This window comes from Gadus macrocephalus, chromosome 4 (assembly GCF_031168955.1).
Source record: "Gadus macrocephalus chromosome 4, ASM3116895v1".
NCBI classification, from domain to species: domain Eukaryota; kingdom Metazoa; phylum Chordata; class Actinopteri; order Gadiformes; family Gadidae; genus Gadus; species Gadus macrocephalus.
This window is the reverse complement of record NC_082385.1, coordinates 28616020-28640596: the sequence shown is the minus strand read 5'-3', so window position 1 is coordinate 28640596 and position 24577 is coordinate 28616020. Positions and strand designations below refer to the sequence as shown.

General features: G+C 45.8%; 2 protein-coding genes and 2 long non-coding RNA genes across 8 annotated transcripts in view; 2 read left to right on the top strand and 2 right to left on the bottom strand.

The window, feature by feature from the left end:
- The window catches only part of LOC132455169 (NACHT, LRR and PYD domains-containing protein 12-like), a 126332-nt gene that overhangs the window by 817 nt on the left and 100938 nt on the right, over positions 1-24577 (top strand). The window lies entirely within an intron of this gene.
- Positions 1-24577, top strand: part of LOC132455170 (NACHT, LRR and PYD domains-containing protein 6-like) — a 113583-nt gene that overhangs the window by 61992 nt on the left and 27014 nt on the right. The window contains exon 9 of the mRNA XM_060048935.1: positions 6180-6293. Coding sequence (XP_059904918.1) covers positions 6180-6293 — 114 coding nt within the window. The remainder of the gene's footprint in view (positions 1-6179; positions 6294-24577) is intronic.
- On the bottom strand, positions 10852-15577 carry LOC132455316 (uncharacterized). 2 transcript variants are annotated; one of them, XR_009525179.1, is made up of 2 exons: positions 15131-15577; positions 10852-13070 (listed from the first exon to the last, which is right to left on the bottom strand). It is a non-coding gene; the product is annotated as an uncharacterized LOC132455316 (long non-coding RNA). The 2 variants fall into 2 exon arrangements; XR_009525180.1 differs by having other exon boundaries at positions 10852-13050.
- LOC132455308 (uncharacterized) overlaps positions 21850-24577 on the bottom strand; it is a 29453-nt gene continuing 26725 nt past the window's right edge. Inside the window, exon 2 of the long non-coding RNA XR_009525163.1 lies at positions 21850-22867. This is a non-coding gene — a long non-coding RNA (uncharacterized LOC132455308). The remainder of the gene's footprint in view (positions 22868-24577) is intronic.

The window sequence follows — 24577 nt, the reverse complement described above, 5'->3', positions numbered from 1 at the left end:
CCTTTGAATGTGCTGATATTTAAGTTAAATATGTGTGCGTAGTGACTGGGGATTTACAGTTTAATAGAGCTCGTAAGTACGCCACTTCCGGTAGGCCCTGTCGTGGGGTTCATATTTATGATCCATGACGTGACGTCCATAATGCTTTAGTGTGACGCAGTCACAATGATCTTCTCAGTTCAGAAGGAGTTGTGTTTGCGTCCAGGTCTCCAGTCTTCTATGGATGAGGAGAGAGAGGATGGGGATGGGGGTCCTACCTCTAAGACCACTCTGTCTGGGGAACATGGCCGCCGGAGCAAAGCTAAGAGGTAAGAAGAGGATCTCTGTCTGTGAGTGTTGTCAGTGGTTATTAATGATCCCCACTATAGGGGTTTTCGAGGGGACTTCTGTTTCCGGTATTGGTTGCGAGGGTGGGGGCCACAACCCCCCTTCCACTTCCTGTGTGTGTGTGTGTGTGTGTGTGTGTGTGTGTGTGTGTGTGTGTGTGTGTGTGTGTGTGTGTGTGTGTGTGTGTGTGTGTGTGTGTGTGTGTGTGTGTGTGTGTGTGTGTGTGTGTGTGTGTGTGTGTGTGTGTGTGTGTGTGTGGCTTCCTAAGGTGGGGTGCAGCGAGCGGTCATTTTGGGGGCGTGTGGGGGGCAAAGGTATATGGGTGCAGGTTGACCGTAGTCATGAGGGTGTGTGTGTGTGTGTGTGTGTCTGTGTCTGCCCTGTGATATTGAATCATGGGTAATGTAGTGTAACAACACACTGAAGAACAGGGAACTTAAATGGGGTTCACAATGGCTTGCACTTTGTCCTGGTTACCGTTCCTGGGTTAGATTAAACTGATGTATCCAGCACTTGTCTGGCCGTAGTGTGTCGGGGATCGTGGCTTTAAAGTCCACTAGCAGATAGCCATACGGCGTACTAGTAGCATCGGTAAAGGGCTCTAGAAAATACTTTGTCCTCCACGGGAGCATCTGCCTGGCTATTAACAAAATCTGATATTTGTCGCGTGGGTTCTTAAACAAAACCATGTGATATGTGTTTAAAATTATTGTTCTGCTGGTTTTACCCTGCATATATAAATTCTCTACCAGATACATCCATCCATATACTCATGGATGTCCTCTTCTCTCTCTTGGGGAGCGGAGGGCCGAGCTCTCTGAGTGGCCAACGACGTGCGTCGCGACGTAGGTCGCATTGGTCGCGACGTAGGTCGCATTGGTCGCGACGTAGGTCGCATTGGTCGCGACGTAGGTCGCATTGGTCGCGACGTAGGTCGCATTGGTCGCGACGTAGGTCGCATTGGTCGCGACGTAGGTCGCATTGGTCGCGACGTAGGTCGCATTGGTCGCTCGTCTGGCTGCCGTTTTCTCGTCTGGCTGCCGTTTTGGTCGCTGGCTGGCTCGGTCACTCAAAGTCTATGGGCGGTCCTTAATCAGTTATTTGCATGTTATCAACGGGTTTTTTGCGACAGTTGAAGTACCAGAAAGCCATGCTCTCTGGCGAAAGCTACCTACAGCTCTTTATTGCAAATATTATTTTTATATTTTTATATTGAAGTAGGCCTACAGTTTAAAATGAAGAAATCGTTGGTCTATCAGTATCATTAAAATGTATTAGTTGTAATTTGTGGCGTATTCAAATAATGTATTTTATATCTTATATATAGCCTATATATTTGTTTTGTTAAACGTCATTAAGCCTAATAAGATATATTATGCACAAAGCACTTCGTTATCGAGTGATATATTAGTTGTAATTTGGGGCGTATTCAAATAATGTATTTTAGAAATTATACATAGCCTATTTGTTTTGTTAAATGTCATTAAGCCTAATAATGTATGTTATGTACAAAGTTCTTCTTTATAGAGTGATATAGTTAAATATAAGTGCAACGACTATCAGTCAATTCCATGGTGGTACAAGCGGTAGTGACGCTAGGTTAGTGACCGACACGTTGGCTGTTCGACACCCTCCACGGTCAGGTATATATTTGCTATTTTACTCAAACTCATTGACGTAATCGGACCCTTTCATTTTAACATTTTTGTATGATTTAGTACGATGGTATGACAATCATACGACGTAATGACGGGCAGCGACGCCTGGCTGGTATCGGCTGGCTGGCTGCGACGACAGGCCAGCCGCTGGCTGCTGGCCGCTGGCTGCTGGCCGCTGGCTCTGGCAGGCTGACCGACTAGGGGGCCGTGTCCACCAAAAGCCTTTTTAAAAGGCGGAGCGCCTGTCTGCAATGCATTCTCTATGGCAGGACGCGCATGCAGCGCGCCTTTTAAAAAGCCGCCCGGGGCGGTTAAACGCTCCGCGCGCCTCACGCTTCTAGGCGCGCGTCCCAGTTGAAAACAGTTGAACTTTTGAAGAAAAGCGCTCCACGTCATCGGCGCTTTTTTCGAACGACCAATCAAAATCGAGGAGGAGGCAAGGCTAAAAGTATCAACAGAACACAAACTGAAACATGTCGGACGAAAGTTTAATATTCGGACCAATACGGTAGGTCGCAACCAACCAGAGGTATGGCTGAATGAGCGACCCGTGGCAGCCAGCCATTGTCACCATGGCTGCTACCACAACCAAAAGCCTATGTTATCAGTCAACATCTCATTGAATGGAATAAGAGAGAGAGATATGAGACTGGACAAGGTTCACACAAGATAATTTGACGTTTATATAAGACATATCCACAGTTTAAGACAAAACCTTTAACGTTAATAGGTTAGGTCGAAATAGGTTACATACATACTACATACTTTAATATACATATTAATGAACATATCTAGTATATACCAGCCCCGTTTTTCCCATTGTTACTATACGGAATATTATAGCGTTTTTATGTAAAAATAATACTATAATAGAATAACGCATAGTATAATATATTAGTTAAAACACCCCGTTTAAAGGGACACTGTGTAATATTTTAAGTCATTTATTACCTCAAATCAACGTATTCATTCATAAATAAGTCCTCATTGGTGTAAAATTAGCTCTGCCAAAAATCTCACTTATCCTCCTGAGCGAAGAATAATTAATATGTAGTAACGTAGGACGGGTAGGCTTCATGGAGGCTTCAATGTTCTTCCGTTCTATAAACTGCCGAGAGGGACAAAAAGCACTACGTGGTACAGGAAATGCAAACGCGTTTTCTCTCTGAGCCAGCGTGAATGATGACTGAAATAATTCACTATCTTGCTCGAGGAGTAATTACTCATACATCATTAGCTTACACTAATGATTCAATGCAGTTTGAAATAACGAACCTCATCATCACTCGAATGACTCGATGAGGTAGTATTGGATGTCATGACACAACTTCTTGGCACATACTGCCCACCGTAGTTTTTGAACAAGCGAGCACTATTAGTTTGAATGCGATATACAATTGTACCACTAGATGGGAGTCATTTTTACACAGTTTCCCTTTAAGACTTTGACGTCCGCAGACTCTCATGCTCATTCGCTCCCATCTAGGCATGCCCCAACATCCCCGGTCGCTGCAACAGTAGATCACATTAGGCTGTTACGAGCCCCCATAGACACACTGAACCATCCCCACACACTCATGACTACACACACACACACACACACACACACACACACACACACACACACACACACACACACACACACACACACACACACACACACACACACACACACACACACACACACACACACACACACACATGCACACCCACACACACCCACACACACACACACACCCATGCACACACATGACTACACACACACACACACACACACACACACACACACACACACACACACACACACACACACACACACACACACACACACACACACACACACACACACACACACACACACACACATGCACACACACACACACCCACACACACCCACACACACACACACACCCATGCACACACATGACTACACACACACACACACACACACACACACACACACACACACACACACACATGCACACACACACACACCCACACACACCCACACACACACACACACCCATGCACACACATGACTACACACCAGTGGAGGCTTCTCCAATGAGGAGGAGGAAGATCGTCCTTAACATTGTTGAGAATAAAAGAGGTAGATTGACTACTTTGATGAATTAATGCCCTTAAATAGGACTACTTTAATGCCTTTGTATTTATGTTATGTTCGTTTCCCTAGGAAAAGGGACATTAGCACCCCCTATCTCCTATTGATAATTACTTCAGGGAGGACGTTCCTCCCTCAGCCTCCGTTGACTCCCATTCATTTCCCCGAAAGTGTTGGCGGCCGGTGAATAACATGGGGTTCAACGGGAGAGAGGAGGGAAGTCCTCCTCTGAGTGGGTGTGACTAGCTAAGGGATCCGTAGCCCGCGGCCGGGCGGAGGCCGCGAGGAGGGTTGACTTGATCAATAAATGAAGTCCCTAGATCATAATTGGCCTGACACCATGACCAACATTCTGAAACTTTACAATTAGGGCATTTAGCAGACGCTTTTTCCAAAGCGACTTACATCGGTTAATACACACATTGACCCGCCGACGGCAGAGTCAACCATGCAAGGCGACAGTTTGGGTTAACTTGCTCAGGGACACGTCAACACTCAGCTAGGAGGAGCTGGGGATCGAACTAGCAACCTTTGGGTTACAAGACAACCGCTCTACCTCCTGAGCTAAGCCGACAACCCATCCCACACATCCCATCCACATTTGCGTCAAACAGTGGCTTACAACCCATGTAAATAGTTGTGAAATAATGTTCTTGTTGTTCTTTTAATCGTTTGTTACAATTAAAAGACCGTTCTGTTTGATATTATGTAATGGATGTACGTTAATGATTCAGAGCATGTTGCATTTTAAGTGGCATCACTTTTGGTATTGTTTCTTTATATTTTTTTAAAGCAATTGTAGCTGAAAATAAACATAGCCAAATAACAACCAATAACTTCAGTCATTGAGGGCAAAAATAGGCCCAATGATAGGCCCATATTTTTTTAATTTAGTTGTACAAATCAAGAGTAGGCCTGATTTGACTAATTGGCTTTGCATCCTTTCCTTCTGCCCTTGTAGTCCAAGACATGCTGCCCACCAGCTTTCAAAGTCCAATGCTGCCACTGGTGGATTTGTATCAATTCACATAATGATCCCATCCTGCGATGTTGTTGTTCATCAAAACACCCTGAAACAACTTGAGTGTCACATACTTATGCCCCAATAGGCCACTATCAGTGCAAGCAGGCCAATGGCAACCAAGCACGCAGTCCTTCCTCCCTCACTTTAAAAGCTGCCACTGCTACACACACACACACACACACACACACACACACACACACACACACACACACACAGAGGCACCCCCACACAGACCAGAAGCGGAAGTGGTCTGGGTTGTGGCCCCCACCCTCGCAACCCAGACCGTCAACAGAAGTCCCCTCGAATACCCCTATATATATACCCCTATATATATAGTGGGGGTCATTATTAACTATTGTTGTCCATCTCAGAGCTCAGCAGTGATACATCATGACTCCATCAGGCCTAAAACATTTTTTTGTTTGGTTCCGGTTTCCGACTGACCCTGTCCATTTGGGTCGCGAGTGCGATCCAAATTATTTTATGAGCTTTAATTTTTTTTTAATTTTTTTAAAAAAATATGTTTTTTTCTTTTTGATGCAAACTATAATTACGTTTTTGTACCGCACCTCTTCATTCTGTACAAGGATGAGCGCATTCTCTCGTTTTTAAATGAAAACAACCTACTTATCATTCGCTGCCGCTGGAAAAAATAAAATAAAAAAATTAAATAAATTCCCTACCTACCCATGACCTCAACTGACAACCAACAGGAACCAATTTTTTTTTTTTTTAGGCCTCATTACTCTGAGTAACAGCTGTGTGTGTGTGTGTGTGTGTGTGTGTGTGTGTGTGTGTGTGTGTGTGTGTGTGTGTGTGTGTGTGTGTGTGTGTGTGTGTGTGTGTGTGTGTGTGTGTGTGTGTGTGTGTGTGTGTGTGTGCATCTTTTTCTGCCCCCCCCCCCCCCCCCCCCCTTAAATTTCCATTTCAATAAGATGACAAAGATTATTGAAATCAAAGTCATGAGAAAGTATTTGAGTAGCCCTGCAATAAATGATCAAATGAAACGACATCCACAAGTCCTAACTTGATGGTTCTTGGTTTTCAGAAGGAGGCAGGAGAGAGCAGACTCCCCTGGACCCAGCTGTGTCTCCATGAAGAGTGACTGGTCTATGGATATACCTCCTAACCTTAAAGATGGACGCCCCTCCAGAGAGGAGAGGTAGGAGTTTCAAACAGACGATGAAAACAGACCGGTTTGTTGTTATCAGACTCTACTGATACTGATGTTTATAGGGCCCAGTTTACCGAAAGCATCGTTAGCCTAAGTGGATCGTGAAGTGCGTCGTACGAGCATCGTACAGTTTTCACATCGTTTCCCGAAAGCATCGTTGGGTAACGAACGTCGTGAAACCGCTCGTAGCTAACGAGGACTCCAGGGGTACTCGTAGGACGCTAAGAGCATCGTTAGCCTACTATAGCCTCAGTGGCGTCACCAGCGGACATTCCTAGTATTGGATGCGTTTTATTAAAACACATCCAATACCACGGAATGCCAGCTTGAGCCATTTCGCAACCAAAAACAGTGGTTAAGCCGATATATTATTCATAGACTACTGTTAGATTTAAACAGCAAAGATAGAGACATGTTAGAAGTCAACAACAACATAATTTATTGCAGCAATTAAAAATTCCAAAAATACATGCGCAGCCGAAATGTACCGATCAAACGCCACGTCACAAGGCGTATAATAAAATCAAATGATTCCATTGCTCTGGTTAAAATGTCCTCATATTGATCAATGACAGAAGACATTGGCTACTAGACTTGCATCATGCTGAGTCCAGCGGGTGGAGAATTTCTGCGGGCGTTTTTTGTTGCGATTGTTTGCATTAAGCACTGTAGGCGCTTCGGTGAGGCTGTGATGAAATCCACTATTTATTGGACCCTGTCTAGACAGTAACGAACATCCCTGACCATAGTTAATCGCGTTTGTAGTCTCCACTCAGACGTGAACTCATTATTGCGTGCGGGTGTCTTCATTCATAAAAAAATTAAAACATTCGGGAGTACGCAATAATACAAATGATTCTAAAGAGGTCAGAGACTCCGTGCGCAGCCCCGCCTTCCCCAGTGAACCAAGAAACCCCGCGCCGTGACGAACGGGGGATTTGACCCCCTCGGTTTGACACAGGAAACTTGAGATAAGAAGGTGAAATCGCCGGGCGTGCCAATAAGCTGCGACCGAACCGGCTCGGCAGTGTAGAAAGACCTATAGCCAGGGTTGGAGTTAGGTGGGAGGCAGTGGGAGCTGAGCTCCCATAAAGAGAGGTCTGGCTCCCATGAAAGCAGCAAACTCAAATATCTGTGGGGGTCTCTGAAAATACAGCAGCATAATATTGTAATTACAAAGAAAGCTATTTTCCCTTCCACATGCAGAGTAATATTGGCGTTAAGTGGGACAATAGAAGGGCCCGTGCAGGTGAACGGAGCGTTCCACGGCATTGAGAAGAGCCGTGTCATGATAGCCCATATATCATAGCCCCCCCCCCCCTCGTCAAAATTCAGCACAAGGCCGGTACGGTCCCTCCCCCCCCGTTAACAACACTGTGTGTGTGTGTGTGTGTGTGTGTGTGTGTGTGTGTGTGTGTGTGTGTGTGTGTGTGTGTGTGTGTGTGTGTGTGTGTGTCTGTGTCTGTGTCTGTGTCTGTGTGTGTGTGTGTGTGTGTGTTCTCTACAGACACCAGGAGAGGTCAAAGGTCACCAGTGCTCAGTCTGTACAGCAGCATCAAACAGAGCTGATCAAGGTGTGTAAATGTCCACCAAGACATCTGACTTCAGCTCTACATGAACATCAGAAAGCATCTCTTGTGGTGCTCATCGTCTCCAGGCTTCCCTCTTTAGACCAGCGGGATGTGATTCCAGGACAGATGCTTCTGATGTCCTCAGTGAGTTCAGAGTAAAGTTCTCCTTGATGTTTGTTCTGTTCCAGAGGGCTGAGGAGAACGCACACGCTTTCCTAGACAAGGAGATGAAGGAGCTCTGGAGGGATCTCTTCACAGATTACCCACAATGCTCAGAGGGTCAGAGGGAGGAGGAGGAGGTGGATGCTAAGAACGAGGAGCAGAGGAGGCGTGCGATAGAGGGAGTGGTGGACATCACAAAGCTCTGCCTGATGGAGATGAACCAGGAGGAACTGGCCGACACACTGTGGGGCGGTAAGAGACTCTTATTTTGAAAACAGAGGAGACAATTATTTTGAAGCGCAGAAGACTCTTATCTTGAAAACAATGAAAATGTATATTATAAAGAGTAGTATGAGACTCTTATTTGTTCTGTTCAGACTAAATAACATAATAAAATTTAGTGTTAAGAGATTTCTTCATTTATAATTCATCAATGTGGAGATATCTTTCTTCTTGGGGGTTTAATGGTTTGATCCAGATACGAACGGTTATTGTGGGTCGATCAGGTTGAATGGTTTGATCCAGATATGTAGGGTTATTGTGGGGGTATCAGGTTAAATGGTTTTGTCCAGATATATAGGGTTATTGTGGTTCGATTAGGTTAATGGTTTGGTCCAGATATGTAGGGTTATTGTACGAGTATCAGGTTAAATGATTTGATCCAGATATTCAGTGTTATTGTGGGGTATGAAGTTAAATGGTTTGATCCAGATATGAAAGGTTATGGTGCGTCCATCAGGATAAAGAATGTTAAACAATAAATGCCAAATCAACAGCAGAATAACTATAAGTGGAATAAGTGGAAGAGATGCATCACTATCTTGTTATATCAGCATATGAAGTTAATTTCAACTGATTCACTATCATTGTTATTATCATTAGACCAATGATTTTTCTGTGTAAATAACAAACAAAAAAGAAAAAAATATGCATCCATTCCTTGTTACGACCAGCTTCTCGAACCACAAGTAATGAAGTCAGTAAATACTATGAAGTTGATCATTTTTCAGGAAATATTAACATGCTTCAAGTGATGTCACCATCCACTATCTGATGTCTTCTCTTCATTCCCATGTAGGATCTGCTGCTGTTGAGTGCCAACATAAAATCAAGTCTCATTTGAAGAAGAAGTTAAAGTGTGTGTCTGAGGGAATCCCTAAAGCAGGAAATCCAACGGGTCTGAATGACTTCTACACAGAGCTCTTCATCACAGAGAGAGGCAGTGGAGAGGTCAACAAGGAACATGAGGTCAGACTGATTGAAACAGCTTCCAGGAAACCAGCCAAGGAAGAAACACCAATCAACTGTGAAGACATCTTTAAACCCTTACCTGGACGAGATCAACCAATCAGAACAATAATGACAACTGGAGTGGCCGGCATTGGTAAAACCATCGTAACACAAAAGTTCACTCTGGACTGGGCTGAAGGCAAAGCCAACCACGACATGCACTTCACATTTCTCTTAACTTTCAGAGAGCTGAATTTACTGAAAGAGAGAGAGTTTAGCTTGGTGGAACTTCTTCATCACTTCTATATTTTGACCAAAGAAGCAGGAATCTGCAGATATGAACGGTTCAAAGTTCTCTTCATCTTGGATGGTCTGGATGAGTGTCGACTTCCTCTGGACTTCCAGAACAACCCGATCTGGACTGATGTCAAAGAGCCGTCCTCAGTGGACGTGCTGCTGACAAACCTCATCAGGGGCGACCTGCTTCCCTCCGCTCGCATCTGGATAACAACACGCCCTGCGGCAGCCAATCGCATCCCTGCTGAGTGTGTTGACATGGTGACAGAGGTGAGAGGGTTCACCGACCCACAGAAGGAGGAGTACTTCAGGAAGAGATTCAGAGAGCAGACGCTGGCCAACACAATCATCTCCCACGTCAAGAAATCACGAAGCCTCCACATCATGTGTCACATCCCAGTCTTCTGTTGGATCACTGCTACAGTTCTGGAGGACATCTTAAAATCCCAGATAGAAGAGATGCCCAAGACCGTGACTCAGATGTACAGCTACTTCCTTTGGGTTCAGTCGATACAGGGGGACAGGAAGTATCATGGGAAAGCTGAAACGGATCCATACTGGGGTTCAGAGAGCAGGAAGATTATTGTTTATTTGGGAAAACTCGCTTTTAACCAGCTGGAGAAAGGCAACCTGATCTTCTACGAGGCAGACCTGGCAGATTGTCACATCGATATCAAAGAAGCCTCAATTCAATTCAATTCAATTCAATTTTATTTGTATAGCCCTTAATCACCATTACAGTCTCAAAGGGCTTAACAGGCCAAATATTTGTGACACCCCCCTTTACCCATGCCCCCACACGGGCAAGAAAAAACTCCCTTGAATCAGCAAGGAAGAAATCTTGAGAAGAAACGCAGTGTAGGGGATCCCTTCTTCCAGGGATGGTCAGGAGTGCACTGGGTGCCACAGATGGCATACAGGTAAATACATGTACATCATATTAAAATGGTGATGGGGTTCTGGCCGGTTATCCATGAGGAGAGTCCAGGCATCCAGTCCAGCACCCGCAGCACGCTACAACTGACAGAATAGTGAATTAGAACGGAAAAGTACATAGTGGGAATGTATAATGTAATAAGAAAAGCACAAGCAAACAGAGTAGTCTTCACTACGCATCTGTTGTTTTCACACTCCAAATGCAAGATTGTAGAGGTGCGTTTTGAGCTTCCCTTTGAATAGCTCCACAGAGTCAGCTTCCCTGATCGCTGATGGCAGCCTATTCCATAAAAAGGGGGCTCGATAGGCAAATGCTCTCTGTCCAGCCGATTTCTTTTTAACCTTCGGCAATGAAAGAAGGCCGGCTCCCGAAGACCGGAGAGACCGAGAAGGACTATAAGGAATAATCAGGTCCTTCAGGTACAATGGAGATAGTCCATGCAAGGCTTTATAGGTTAGCAATAGCACCTTAAAGTCTGATCTGAAAGTTATTGGTAGCCAATGTAAAGAGGCGAGAATAGGTGTAATATGATCAAACTTTCTCGTTCTGGTCAGCAATCTAGCTGCCGCATTGTGTACCAGCTGTAGACTCTTTATAGTAGAGTTCGGTAATCCCGAGAACAGTGCATTGCAATAGTCCAGTCTTGACGAGACAAACGCATGAATCAGTGTCTCTGCATCCGCTACAGATAACATTGATCTGATTCTTGCAATGTTTCTCAAATGGAAAAAGGCAATTCTAGTTATACTTCTTATATGCTGATCAAAGCATAGTTGAGGGTCAAACAAGACACCAAGATTTCTGACGGATGCACTCTGTGGGATGGCGAAGCCATCCAACCACAGAGAGACATCCTCAAACTTTTCCCGGTCCCGCTTCGAGCCGATAATCATAAGCTCTGTCTTCCCAGTATTAAGCTGTAGGAAGTTTTGTGACATCCAGCCCTTCACAGCAGCCAAACAGGACTCAACCTTTTGAATCTGGGCAGAATCCCCGGAATCTACAGGAATGTAGAGCTGGGTGTCATCCGCATAGCAATGGAAACTAATTCCGAAGCCACGGATAACGTCACCGAGGGGAAGCATATAAATTGCAAAAAGCAATGGACCAAGAACCGACCCTTGTGGTACGCCAAAGCGCAATTTATAATGCTTTGATTCTGCACCCTCATGAAGCACAAATTGGGTTCTATCTGTGAGGTACGATTCAAGCCAACCAAGAGCCGTACCCCCGAAACCAACATAGTGTTCAAGACGGTGAAGAAGAGTGCCATGGTCAATCGTATCAAACGCAGCGCTCAGATCCAACATCACAAGCATTGTGCTTGTGTTTTTATCCAAAGCAAGAAGGATGTCATTTACAACTCTTGTAATAGCAGTTTCAGTTGAGTGGAAATTCCTGAACCCCGACTGGAAAGGTTCGAAGAGATTATTCCTCGTCAAATAATCAACAATTTGCTTTGCTACAATCCTTTCCTGTACCTTAGACAAGAAGGGCAGATTCGATATAGGCCGATAGTTCCTGACTAATTCAGGATCTAGGCCAGGCTTTTTGAGTAGCGGTTTTAACACCGCAGCCTTGAAATTGGAAGGAACAATTCCTGTTGAAAAAGAAAGATTCATAAGCAAGAGGATAACAGGCCCCACCGTTGGAAAAAGTTCCTTAAGAACCCTAGAAGGGAGCGGATCCAACATACAAGTTGTTGGCTTTGAGGCCTTTATCACCCTTTCAAGTTCCACCAAGGAAATCGCCTTAAACTCCAAAAGAGTTGCGTCAGAGTTCACCATCCTACTTGGCAGAACCCCATCCTGCCCCACAGGATGTGTAGGATTAGCCGCCCGGTAAGCATCAATTTCCTCTCTAATTGATTGAATCTTATTCTCAAAGAAATCCATGAATTCACCTGCCGAGATCGAGGAGCCTACGGTCTGATTCTGTTTCTGAGTGAGACTCCTCACCGTGTCAAAAAGAAACTTAGGATTATTTCTATTCAAATTAATGATACTAGAAAAGTAGGCATTCCTGGCGATAGTCAGCGCACCCTTATAGGTGACCAGACTATTATGCCATGCAAGATGAAAGACCTCAAGTTTAGTCGAGCGCCATTTGCGTTCAAGGATCCTGCAATTACGCTTCAAAATGCGAGTTTCTGCATTAAACCAAGGAGCTGGTTTTTTCACTGTTCGTTTTTTAGTTACGTACGGAGCAACTGAATCAATGGCAACAGACAAGGCAATGTTGAGGTCATCAGTAAGGCACTCCACAGAACCACTATAGTTACAGAGAGGTGCAAGTGAACCAGATAACTTATCTTCCATGGCTGTAATGGTTGCAGGTGTGATGCGGCGACAGCTGAAAGTAGCTTGCTGATTGTCGCAGGGGCAGGATACCACCACCTGGAAAGTGAGCAAAAAGTGGTCTGATAAAGCTGAGGTGTAGGAAGAGACCACTAGCTGCGAAATGTCAACACCGCGGGTCAGAACGAGATCCAACGTGTTTCCACCGATGTGGGTTGGTTGCTGGACGAGCTGTTTGAAGCCAAGCGTATCTGTAATGGACAGAAAAGCCCTTGCGAGGGCATCAGACGGGTTATTCACGTGAATGTTGAAATCCCCAATAAGCAAAATATTGTCTGAATATGTAGCCAAATCAGCTGCAAAGTCAGAAAACTCATCCAGAAAAACTGAATACGGTCCTGGAGGGCGGTATACTACAGCTAAAACAAAAGAGTCTGGAACTCGTTTTGCTTCTCGAGGAGCTGAGGTGCAGAGCGCTAGCACCTCAAAGGATCTGAAAATATATCTATTCTTCGGCTTTAAATTAAGCTTAGAATTAGATATCAGGGCTACTCCACCACCTTTCTTAACTTCTCTAGATACTTGGGTGCTAACGTAATGGGGTGGAGTAGCTTCGTTTAAGGCTAGAAACTCATCTGGTTTTAACCAGGTTTCAGAAAGCCCCAGTATGTCGATCTTTTTATCAATAATTAAATCATGGACCAAGAGCGCCTTCGATGAAAGCGACCTTATGTTCATGAACCCTATTCTGAGTACTTCCCTTTTATTATTTTCAGGGGGAGTCTGGTTAGCACTCAGCTCTGAAGCGGTCAAGGGGATACCGCGGTTTCGACATACTGGTTGCGGCCCTCGTCTGCGGGTTTTACACCTCGAGACAGCGCGAGGCCGCACCACCGTACATATAGGTACAGGGTTATTTTCAGAGGGAGTCTGGTTAACACTCAGCTCTGAGGCGATCAGTGGCATCGCCAGAGTTGGACTTACTGGTCGCGGCGCTCGCCTGCGGGTTTTACACCTCGGGACAGAGCGGGGCCGCGCCACCGTACATATAGGTACAGTGTTAATTTCAGGGGGAGTCCGGTTAGTTGTTAGTATTTGATTTGACATGCGGTTTATCATGCGATTTGCCATGCGATTTTGCACGCCTGTACTAGGTACAGCGTTAATTTCTGAGGGAGTGTGGTTAACACTCAGCTCTGTCATGCGAGTTAACATGCGATTTTGCACGACTGTACATATAGGTACAGCGTTAATTTCATGCGATGCGTCATGCGTCATGCGATTTACCATGCAATTTGACATGCGATTTGACATGCGGTTTGACATGCAGTTTTGGCCCACCGTACATATAGGTACAGCGTTAGTTACAGAGGGAGTCCGGTTAACACTCAGCTCTGAAACAATTGGTGCAATAGATCCTGGTTCCCCTAACCCATCTGCTATTCTAGACTCTGTTCTAGACTCTGCAACGTAGACTATCATGTTGCTAGCAGGTTTACTAAACTCCTGCAGCCCAGCGTGCTGTGAGTGGATGAGTCACGCGTGACTAAGACATCTATCTATGTTTTTTGACATAATTGAGGCACCTAACCCAGTAGGGTGTAGGCCGTCTCTCATGAGCACACCAGGGCGACCCCACAGGGAGGGCCAGTTATCTATGAAACCAAAGCCCTGCTCTGAGCTATATAGGGCCAGCCAGCGATTTAGAGACAATAGTCTACTATAACGCTCATCATTACCCTTATCGGGTAGAGGGCCAGAGAGAATTAATCGATGCCGACACATCTTTCTGGCGAAGTCACAAAGCCTAGCTATGTTGCTTTTTGTGACCTCAGTTTGTCTTGTCCTAGCATCGTTGGTGCCAACATGAACTACAATGTTGTCGAAGCTAATGTCGGTGTTTGGTGCATCTAATCTAACTCCGTATGAGGTCTCACCGCATGTTAGCACCCTAAGTTTAGCTTCAATGTCGGGAGCCCTGGCCCCGGGTAGGCAAATAACTGTCGCTGGCGAGTGTAGCCTAACTTTACGTGTAACAGAGTCACCTATGACTAGCGTTTCTACCCCCGAAAAAGACTTGCGAGGCAGGGTACTGACCGCAACCTGCCTCGCAAGTGGTTCTGCCGACAGGATTGCCTTGACGGAGTCACTGCTAACGATAGCGTTAGCTCCACGAGTCCGCCTGGCGGGTCTCTTCTCTATACTTTCTGGAATAACTGTTTTCTCTACTCTCGCTACCCTTTCATCCTCTAACTGAGAGATACGTCTCTCTAACAGAGCTATCTTATCCATGAGAAAGGCAGAGCAAGAACAATCCCAATCCATGCTTACCGTGGTTGATGCAGACGGAGCTCCGGCGAGGAAACAGCGAATACAGTACAGAGTATGCAGAACAGGTCACAGATATAACTACCGAAAAATAGATACAAACCGAGATAGCAGGTCGACGCTAAGCGTCCTGCTAACCAAACCAAACAAACCAAACCAAGCCGGCTACCCGGAAGTTGCGTCTGCGGCGTCACACGGCTGCGTCTGCGGCGTCACACTGCAGCCTTCGGATCAGCCTGTGGAGAGCATGTGGAGAGAGCACAGTGCAAACCCTCGGATACAGAGACACTGTTAAAAACCCTCGGATACGGAGACACTGTTAGAACCCTTGGCTACAGAGACACTGTTAAAAACCCTCGGCTACAGAGACATTGTTAAAACCCTCGGCTACAGAGGCACTGTTAAAACCCTTGGATACAGAGAAACTGTTAAAACCCTCGGATACAGAGACTCAGTGTACTCAGGAGTGTTCACCCAGATCTTTAAAGAGGAGTGTGGGATGTACCAGGACAAGGTGTTCTGCTTTGTCCATCTGAGCCTCCAGGAGTTTCTGGCTGCTCTTTATGTCTTTCTGTCCTTCATCAACGACGATGTCAATCTGCTCTCAGAAGAACCACCCACCTCTGGGCAAGATAAACTCCTCCTCCTCTACCAGAGCGCTGTGGACAAGGCCTTACAGAGTGAGAACGGACAACTGGACTTGTTCCTCCGCTTCCTCCTGGGCCTCTCTCTGGAGACCAATCAGATTGTCCTAGGAGGTCTGCTGGGACAGACAGGAACTAGCTCACTGACCAATACAAAAACAGTGTCTTACATCAAGGAGAAGATAGATGGAGATCTCTCTCCAGAGAGAAGCATCAACCTGTTCCACTGTCTGAATGAGCTGAACGACCGTTCTCTAGTGAAGGAGATCGAACAGTACCTGACATCAGGAAGTCTCTCCGGAAAATCTCTCTCTCTTGCTCAACTGTCAGCTCTGGCCTTCATCCTACTGACATCAGAAGAGGAGCTGGACGTGTTTGACCTGAAGAAATACTCTGCTTCAGAGGAGGGTCTTCTGAGGCTGCTGCCAGTGGTCAAAGCCTCTAAAACATCTCTGTAGGTTCACTAATAGCATGTATTACAATACACACTACACAATATAAATATAACTGGAATATAAGGTTAAAATAATATGCAAAAATCCCTGTAGGTTTATAACAACATGTGTTACTGTTCTACTCATAACATAATTAACATACTAGTTATATTATACATAACATCTCTTTTGTCCTATGGACGTATAATGTATTGCAGTACACGTAAGAGAATATTCAGAACAATAGAATATAGAAGAAGTATCCGTTCAAAAAACATTTTCAATCCCAATTAAATAACTATTTAACATTTAACATTGAATATATAATGAAATTGTATACATCTAATTATTTAGTAATTTTTGGTAAACTAATAACATTCTTCATTATGGAATAACTTAAAGCTTTCTGTTGTTTTGATCGCAGTTCCTAACATGTTGTGTTCATTGTGTGTAAAGGCTCAATGGCTGTCATCTGTCAGAGAGATGCTGTGAAGCTCTGGCCTCAGTTCTCAGCTCCAACTCCTGTTGTCTGAGAGAGCTGGATCTGAGTACCAATGATCTGCAGGATTCAGGAGTGAAGCTGCTCTCTGCTGGACTGGGGAGTCCACACTGTACACTGGAAACTCTCAGGTCAGTTTCAATCAATGTGCAAAACAGTTACAAATAAATGTTAAAAGTCAGAGTTATATAACTAATCTTATCTCAGTACCTGTGATGACCACATTCAAGACTTTCATATCATATAAAGGCTACCCCTTGTTGTTGAGGTGGATATTGAAATCCATCCATATGCTTGCAAATCTTTAATTATAAATATAAACCCAAAACATAACGATAGTGTCCCCTGTATACAGGACGTTGATGGTAGAGAGCAGGGTGAAATATAGGGGGTCCTGGGAGGGTCAGAGACCCCTAGTTGGATGCCTAAGACCTCCTGAAAGCCACAACAGCAACATTTTCATAAAAATGATTTGAAACCTGCAATAGTCAAACAAAATATATTTTTAAAAGCTTAATACGTCCAGTATTCATTATTAAACGCACAAAACATATATTCACACATATGAATAGGTTTCAGAAAGATATTTTTAATATTGTGTAACCCGGGTGAAGAGACTAACTTAAAAAGCTCTTTATGTATACAATAAGTTATTGTTGATATGTAGGATACATCAATAATTATCTTTTCATTATTAATATAAGTCAACTCACTATTCTTTTTTTTTTTTACCTTGCTCAGTACATTTGGTTATATTGATGATATTTGGGTTCAGCCAATAGGATTGGTTGATATCGAGACTTCGGGGTCATCTGGGGAAGGGTGAGAGGTCACGAGTGAGCGGGAAAAAGGAGAGAGAGGGAAGAGACAAAGGAGGAGAGTTCTTTATGCTCTCTAGAGATCGCACAGCTAAATGATGTTTAGACATTTACTTCTTAGTTGTTTGACAGCTAAAGGAGTACGGGAGAGAGTTTATGTGGGGCCGGTTTTATTGGTGTTTCTGTTTATGTCTGGGATGTTGTGGACGGAAACCTCAGCCTTCTCCACTCCCTATGATGGTACCGGGACTTTTTATGATGGTATAATGTGTATGTTGTATAACATTATTATTATGATTGTCATGTAGTCAGACAGTAAAGTGCGGTTTAGAGTCGTTTCATAAAGTTTAATAACAACCTATTAATAAAATTGTATGCTTAAGTGAAGTATAATGATAATTGTTGTTTGATAATTTAACATCTGTGTGAAATCTTTCTTAATATTTTAAGATCCAGGTTATTCATAGTATTTATTATTTCATGTATTTAAAAAAACTGTTTAAAATTCTCCTATAATTTAACTACAGTTCCTAACAGGTTGTGTTTATTTTGTGTGAAGGCTCAATGGCTGTCATCTGTCAGAGGAATGCTGTGAAGCTTTGGCCTCAGTTCTCGGCTCCAACTCCTCTAGTCTGAAAAAGCTGGACCTGAGTACCAATGATCTGCAGGATTCAGGAGTGAAGCTGCTCTCTGCTGGACTGGGGAGTCCACACTGTACACTGGAAACTCTCAGGTCAGTTATCAGCCTCTTCTTCAAACTGGTTATTCTAGCTTCCAGTAAGTGCTGCTCCTGCCTGATGCATTTCTGTTGATCTTTCCCTGCTGACAAAACACTCCCTGGCTCTACACAATGTTAGAACATGTGAAGAAACGGTCTTAGCGTACCAAACACAGCAGACTTCTCCTGACTCTAACCAAACAATATCTCATTGAGTTGTAGCTATTGAGAAAGGAGCATTTGTTTAAGATCCTGTCACATCCAAGTGAAGGCAGTTCTGCTGTCTGTGATGTCATCTCCCCACTTCCTCTTCCTGTTCTCAGACTCTCAGGGTGACACAGCTTTGTCTCCATGAAGTATCAATAAAGCTTTTACTTGTCTTCAATGCTGAATGAATACACTTTATAAATGTGGTTACTTTAGTAGAAACTGCTCTCAACCAGATACAATAAATTGTGTGTGTTTTGTGTGTGTGTGTGTGTGTGTGTGTGTGTGTGTGTGTGTGTGTGTGTGTGTGTGTGTGTGTGTGTGTGTGTGTGTGTGTGTGTGTATGTGTGTGTGTGTGTGTGTGTGTGTGTGTGTGTGTAGCTTGTCTGGCTGCGTGGTCACACAGGAAGGCTGTGCTTCTCTGGCCTCAGCTCTGAGCTCCAACCCCTCCCATCTGAGAGAGCTGGACTTGAGCTACAATCACCCAGGAGACTCTGGAGCTGTGCAGCTCTCTGCTGGACTGGAGGATCCACTCTGGAGACTGGACACTCTCAGGTATGGAGAGGACAGCTCACCACTTTGAGGGACAAAGTCTCCTACCAGGATTCAAGCTGCCGCTAGATGAAGTGGTTTGAAGAGGCAGCTGTCACTCATGTTGTGTAGAACGTGATGAGACAGCAGATGATGAAGGTGAATGTTTCAACATGCTGCTCTCACTTTGTTTCCCCCCCAGTGTGGAGCACGGTGGAGTGTGGAGGCTGAAACCAGCTCTAAAGAAGTGTAAGTGTCTGTTTGATCCATCACCTCACACACTCACTATTGAGATGGAAAGTCCATCCACACAGCAGGAAGTGAGATCAGATCCTACTGGGAATGAAGATGATGGCTGACATCATGCATCTAACGTATATTAATACTGTCCACCATCACAGTTAAACCTGCTTGTATAAAACCCAGCAGGTATTACATTGTTACATTGAGGGGGGGTGACGGGGCTGAGGGGGGGGGGGGGAGGGGGAGGGGGAGGGGGATGAAGGGGCTGAGGGGGGCGGTGAGGGGGAGTGACGGTGCTGAGGGGGGGGAGGGGGAGGGTGTGGGGGGCTGAGGGGGGGGAGGGGGAGGGGGGGTGACGGTGCTGAGGGGGGGGAGGGGGAGGGTGTGGGGGGATGAAGGGGCTGAGGGGGAGGGGTGAGGGGGAGGGGGATTGGGGGTGACGGGGCTGAGGGGGAGGGGTGAGGGGGAGGGGGGATGAAGGGGCTGAGGGGGAGGGGGGGTGATGGGGCTGAGGGGGGGGGGCTGAGGGGGAGGGGGGGTGATGGGGCTGAGGGGGAGGGGGGGGGGCGATGAGGGGGAGGGGGGGGGCGATGAGGGGGGGGGTGCGGAGGGGGAAGGGGGGATGAAGGGGCTGAGGGGGTGGTGAGGGTGAGGGGGAGAGGCTGATGGGGAGGGGGAGGGGGGGTGACGGGGCTGAGGGGGGCGGTGAGGGGGAGGGGGGGGCCGAGGGGGAGGGGTGAGGGGGAGGGGGAGGAGGGATGAAGGGGCTGAGGGGGGGGGGCTGAGGGGGAGGGGGGGGGCGGGGCTGAGGGGGAGGGGGGGGGCTGAGGGGGTGCTGAGGGTGCTGAGGGTGAGGGCAAGGGGGGTGACGGGGCTGAGGGGGAGGGGGGGGGCTGAGGGGGAGGGGGGGGGCGGGGCTGAGGGGGAGGGGGGATGAAGGGGCTGAGGGGGAGGGGGGATGATGGGGGGGGGGGGCTGAGGGGGAGGGGGGATGATGGGGGGGGGGGGCTGAGGGGGAGGGGGGGGCTGAGGGGGAGGGGGAGAGGCTGATGGGGGGGGGGGGCTGAAGAAGAAGAGAGAGCGATCACAAAAAGAGTCTGAAAGAGAATAAAAAGAAGAAGAGCAGGAGAACAGTACTAGTGATGATGATGATGATGATGATGATGAAGAGCGGTTCAGCAGCTCATCATGTCTGGTTCTCCCTCAGATGCCTGTGACCTCACACTGGACCCCAACACGGCCCACAGACTCCTCTCTCTGTCTGAGGACAACAGGAAGGTGACGCTGGTTGAAGAGGACCAGTCGTATCCGGATCACCCAGACAGATTTGACTACCAGCCCCAGGTGTTGGGTAGAGAGGCTCTGACTGGCCGCTGTTACTGGGAGGTAGAGTGGAGAGGATGGGTTTGGATAGGAGTGACATACAGAGGAATCACAAGGAGAGGACGGGGTGGTGACAGCGTGCTTGGACTGAACAACAAGTCCTGGGTTCTTTATTGTCGTGATGGTCGTTACTCTGTCCTGTACAACTGTACAGAGACAGCCCTCCCTCTCCGCCCCGCTGGCTCCACCAGAGTAGGAGTGTATCTGGACCGGCCTGCTGGCTCTCTGTCCTTCTACAGAGTGTCCCCAGGTGGAGGAGGGTCCTCAGACACACTGACACACCTCCACACCTTCTGCTCCTCCTTCACCCAGGAGGACCTCCTCCCGGGGGTGGGGGTCGGGGGAGGGGGGGCGTCTCTGTGTCGGTTATAGACACACACAGGACCTCCTCCCGGGGGTGAGGGTAGACTGGGGGGTCTGGGGGTCCTCAGCCTCTCTGTGTCGGTTGTAGAAAAAAAAAAAGGGACCTCGTCGGACTGAGCATGGCCCCTGATACACACACACACACACACACACACACACACACACACACACACACACAGCTGACCCCCCCCCCCCCCCAGAGCCCAGGGAGGAGGTCCTGTGTGTCTATAACTTACCTGTACCTTACGGCTCAGCGTCCTCCTCCCGGGGCTCTGGGGGGGGGGGGCCTCAGCTGTGTGTGTGTGTGTGTGTGTGTGTGTGTTAGTCAGTGTGTGTGTGTGCGTGTGTGTGTGTGTGTATGTGTTAGCATGCGTGCATGCGTTATTCGATTGCCTGTTAACCATGGTTACTAATATTTACACTGGTTTCAATAATACATTTGATAGTATTTCCCATCTTTGCTGAGCAGAGAGTTTTGTTCTAAAGTTCAGTGATTGAAACCAATAAAAGCCCGGGCTATGGAAGTGTTCCGGTACCACTGTCATGCACCTACCCGATGTCAAGTGGACCGGGTAGAATTCACTGCGGGTCTCTCTTCTTATATCCATCTCACCAAAGATATTGTATTACTGTCCTTCTCAACACTCTCTGATCTCACTAAAAGGCTGGCAGCACAACACAGCAATAACGACGAGATGCGCCGTGCGTAGAGAAGATAGAATACCCACGTTGAATTTGCAACAAATGATTCTAAATCTGCCCATATATGGACACGCCAGAATTGTTGCATCTGTGGCTGCAGGTAATTTAATCACAAAGAAGTATACTCTACGGGGCTATTTTCATCATTATTATTATTATTATCATTTTTTTAGACGGCACAGCGATCCGGGGCTATTCCTAAAAGATCCGTGGCTATAGCCTCGAATGCTGGAATGCTGTAGCCTCGGATGGGTTCTTCAATCTGATTGGTAGTCACACTGGAGATTAGTTTTCCCCCCCTTTTCGGGGATAATGTTCCCCGTTTTGATCTCGGACGTTTGGTTCACTTTTTTATCCACACCTTGTGTCCTCAGCGTCTCTGTAAATTATAGTCTCTCTCGCTCTTGCTCTCGCTCTGAGTCTGATGACACACGTGAACACAAACATGCACATGTGAACACACACACACGCGTATATTACCACGCACACACATGCAAGCGCACACACGCATATATGAATTAACATAAAGACACACACATATAAACATACTATACTATATAGGAACCCAAACACGCAGCCACACAAACACGTGTATGTGAACACAAACAAACACGTATATATATGAACACACACACGCGCGTACATATTATAAACACTCAAATATACACGCAGACACACACATGCACACGCCGCACGTGCATCTATGAACACACTTACTCAAGTTATGAACACACACACTTACTCACATATGAACACAGACACGCACAGACTACACACACATGTATATATAAACACACACACACACACACTGTGTTTTGATGATTTATATTCATGTACTCAACTATAATCCAAATGCTACATTTTCTGGGGCTTCTTAAAGTTGATCTTGATTAACCATGAAAGGAAGAGATTTTTTAAATCTTTACAAAGACTATATTTCTAATGTTTCTGATTGATTGGTGGTAAATTGTAACATTTTTATGCTACAATATTGTGTCTATTTTCAGACGTTAACAGTTTCATACTGCGGGGGTCTGATATCAGTTTATATTTTGATAAGCCTCACATGATGTAAAGCAGATTTTATATTATATTCGTAATGCAAGCGGTCGAAAAGCTATAGATCATGTTGTGATCACTTTAAACTGAGTATTGATTCCTTGTGTTCTGTGGGGAAAAACACAGCAGTAGAACACACCTGTTTATGATTAGTAATGTCTGTCTGCTGCTTCTATTGTTTGAGTCCTTGCGTTTATTGTGTTCATGTAAGGGACTGTTCTTCTATTGTTTGAGTCCTTGTGTTTATTGTGTTCATGTAAGGGACTGTTCTTCTATTGTTTGAGTCCTTGTGTTTGTGTTCATGTAAGGGACTGTTCTTCTATTGTTTGAGTCCTTGTGTTTATTGTGTTCATGTAAGGGACTGTTCTTCTATTGTTTGAGTCCTTGTGTTTATTGTGTTCATGTAAGGGACTGTTCTTCTATTGTTTGAGTCCTTGTGTTTGTGTTCATGTAAGGGACTGTTCTTCTATTGTTTGAGTCCTTGTGTTTATTGTGTTCATGTAAGGGTCTGTTCTTTTGTTATCCTGGTTAATAAAGCATAATGGTGATAAACAACTCAGTGGATCCTCTGAATGTTCTCTTGTGTTCAGCAGAGGATCAGTTTACACTTTAAGGTCGGGGGTTCACTGAATAAAAAGCACAACAGAGGCTTCGTCTACACAACATTAATAACCAGGACACCAGCAAGTGCATTTCCACCTCAGACTCATACGCCCGATGAGGGACGGAGTATGGAGAGAGTTCTAGAAGCGAGCCGACAGGAACCAGCCCAGCTACTGGCGTCTCTCCAGAGACGAGCCTTGCAGGCTGGTTGATGCACCACCTCCCCGTCTAACAGGACCCTGAGCCTCCATGTTGAAACACACAGAGGTGTGTGTTTGAGGCACTGAGCTGCAGAGGAGGAACCTCTCCTTCTCTGGGTGCGTGGGAGGGGGCAGTAGGATGGACGCGTCTGATAAATGAGTCGATTGTAAGATGTGAGGCCGTTTATCAAAGCCACGCTTCAGTCCTGTTATTGCGTGGGGAGCCACTAGGGGGCGGTGAATCCACCTCGGTGGGGTTCACCTTCTGACCAACAGGACCAGGGGGAAGGAGACTGTGTGTGTGAAGTGGCAACCTATTTGCACCTCTTGCATGACGTTTCTGTCCTCGTGTTTTCCGTAAGGCAATAAGCGCCAAAAAAGTAATCCAAGAAGGAAACGAGGAAGATGGAAAAGGAAGAATGCAGCGATTTATCCTCAGGACATAGTGAACAAACATTGAACCAATAATAAACGTTTCCAAGTAGAATCCTGGGTCACCTGACAGTAATAGAGAGGAATAAATCACTTTTTTATGCTTAAATTACGGTTATCTACGGTCAGAAAGCCGTTGCTCCCGTCATGCTCTGAGAACTCAATTAACAGAGATGGCTGAGCCAGGCGCCCACATGGTTAATTTACTGCAGTTTACTACAATAAGCTATGCTTTACGGCAGTATACATTTGTGGTAGAAGGAAAAAATACGAGCGCAATAAAACCTGCTCTATTGAATAGACATAAATAAGATGTATCAAAATATCAGATAATTATTAATTAATAAGCTTAATTATTATGAATTAAAGCAAAATCGAAGTTAACAAATTGGGCACAAAGTGTGAACATAAGCCTCATCGTCTCCATTGCTCTAAAGTGTGTGTGGTGGAGTTGTTTGGAATGGTTGAAGAGCCTTTGGTGCTCCACACACACACACACACACACACACACACACACACACACACACACACACACACACACACACACCAACAAGCGAGCAGAAGACCCAACACAACTAAATGAAGAGCAGACTGTACAGCTATAATGAAAGGTT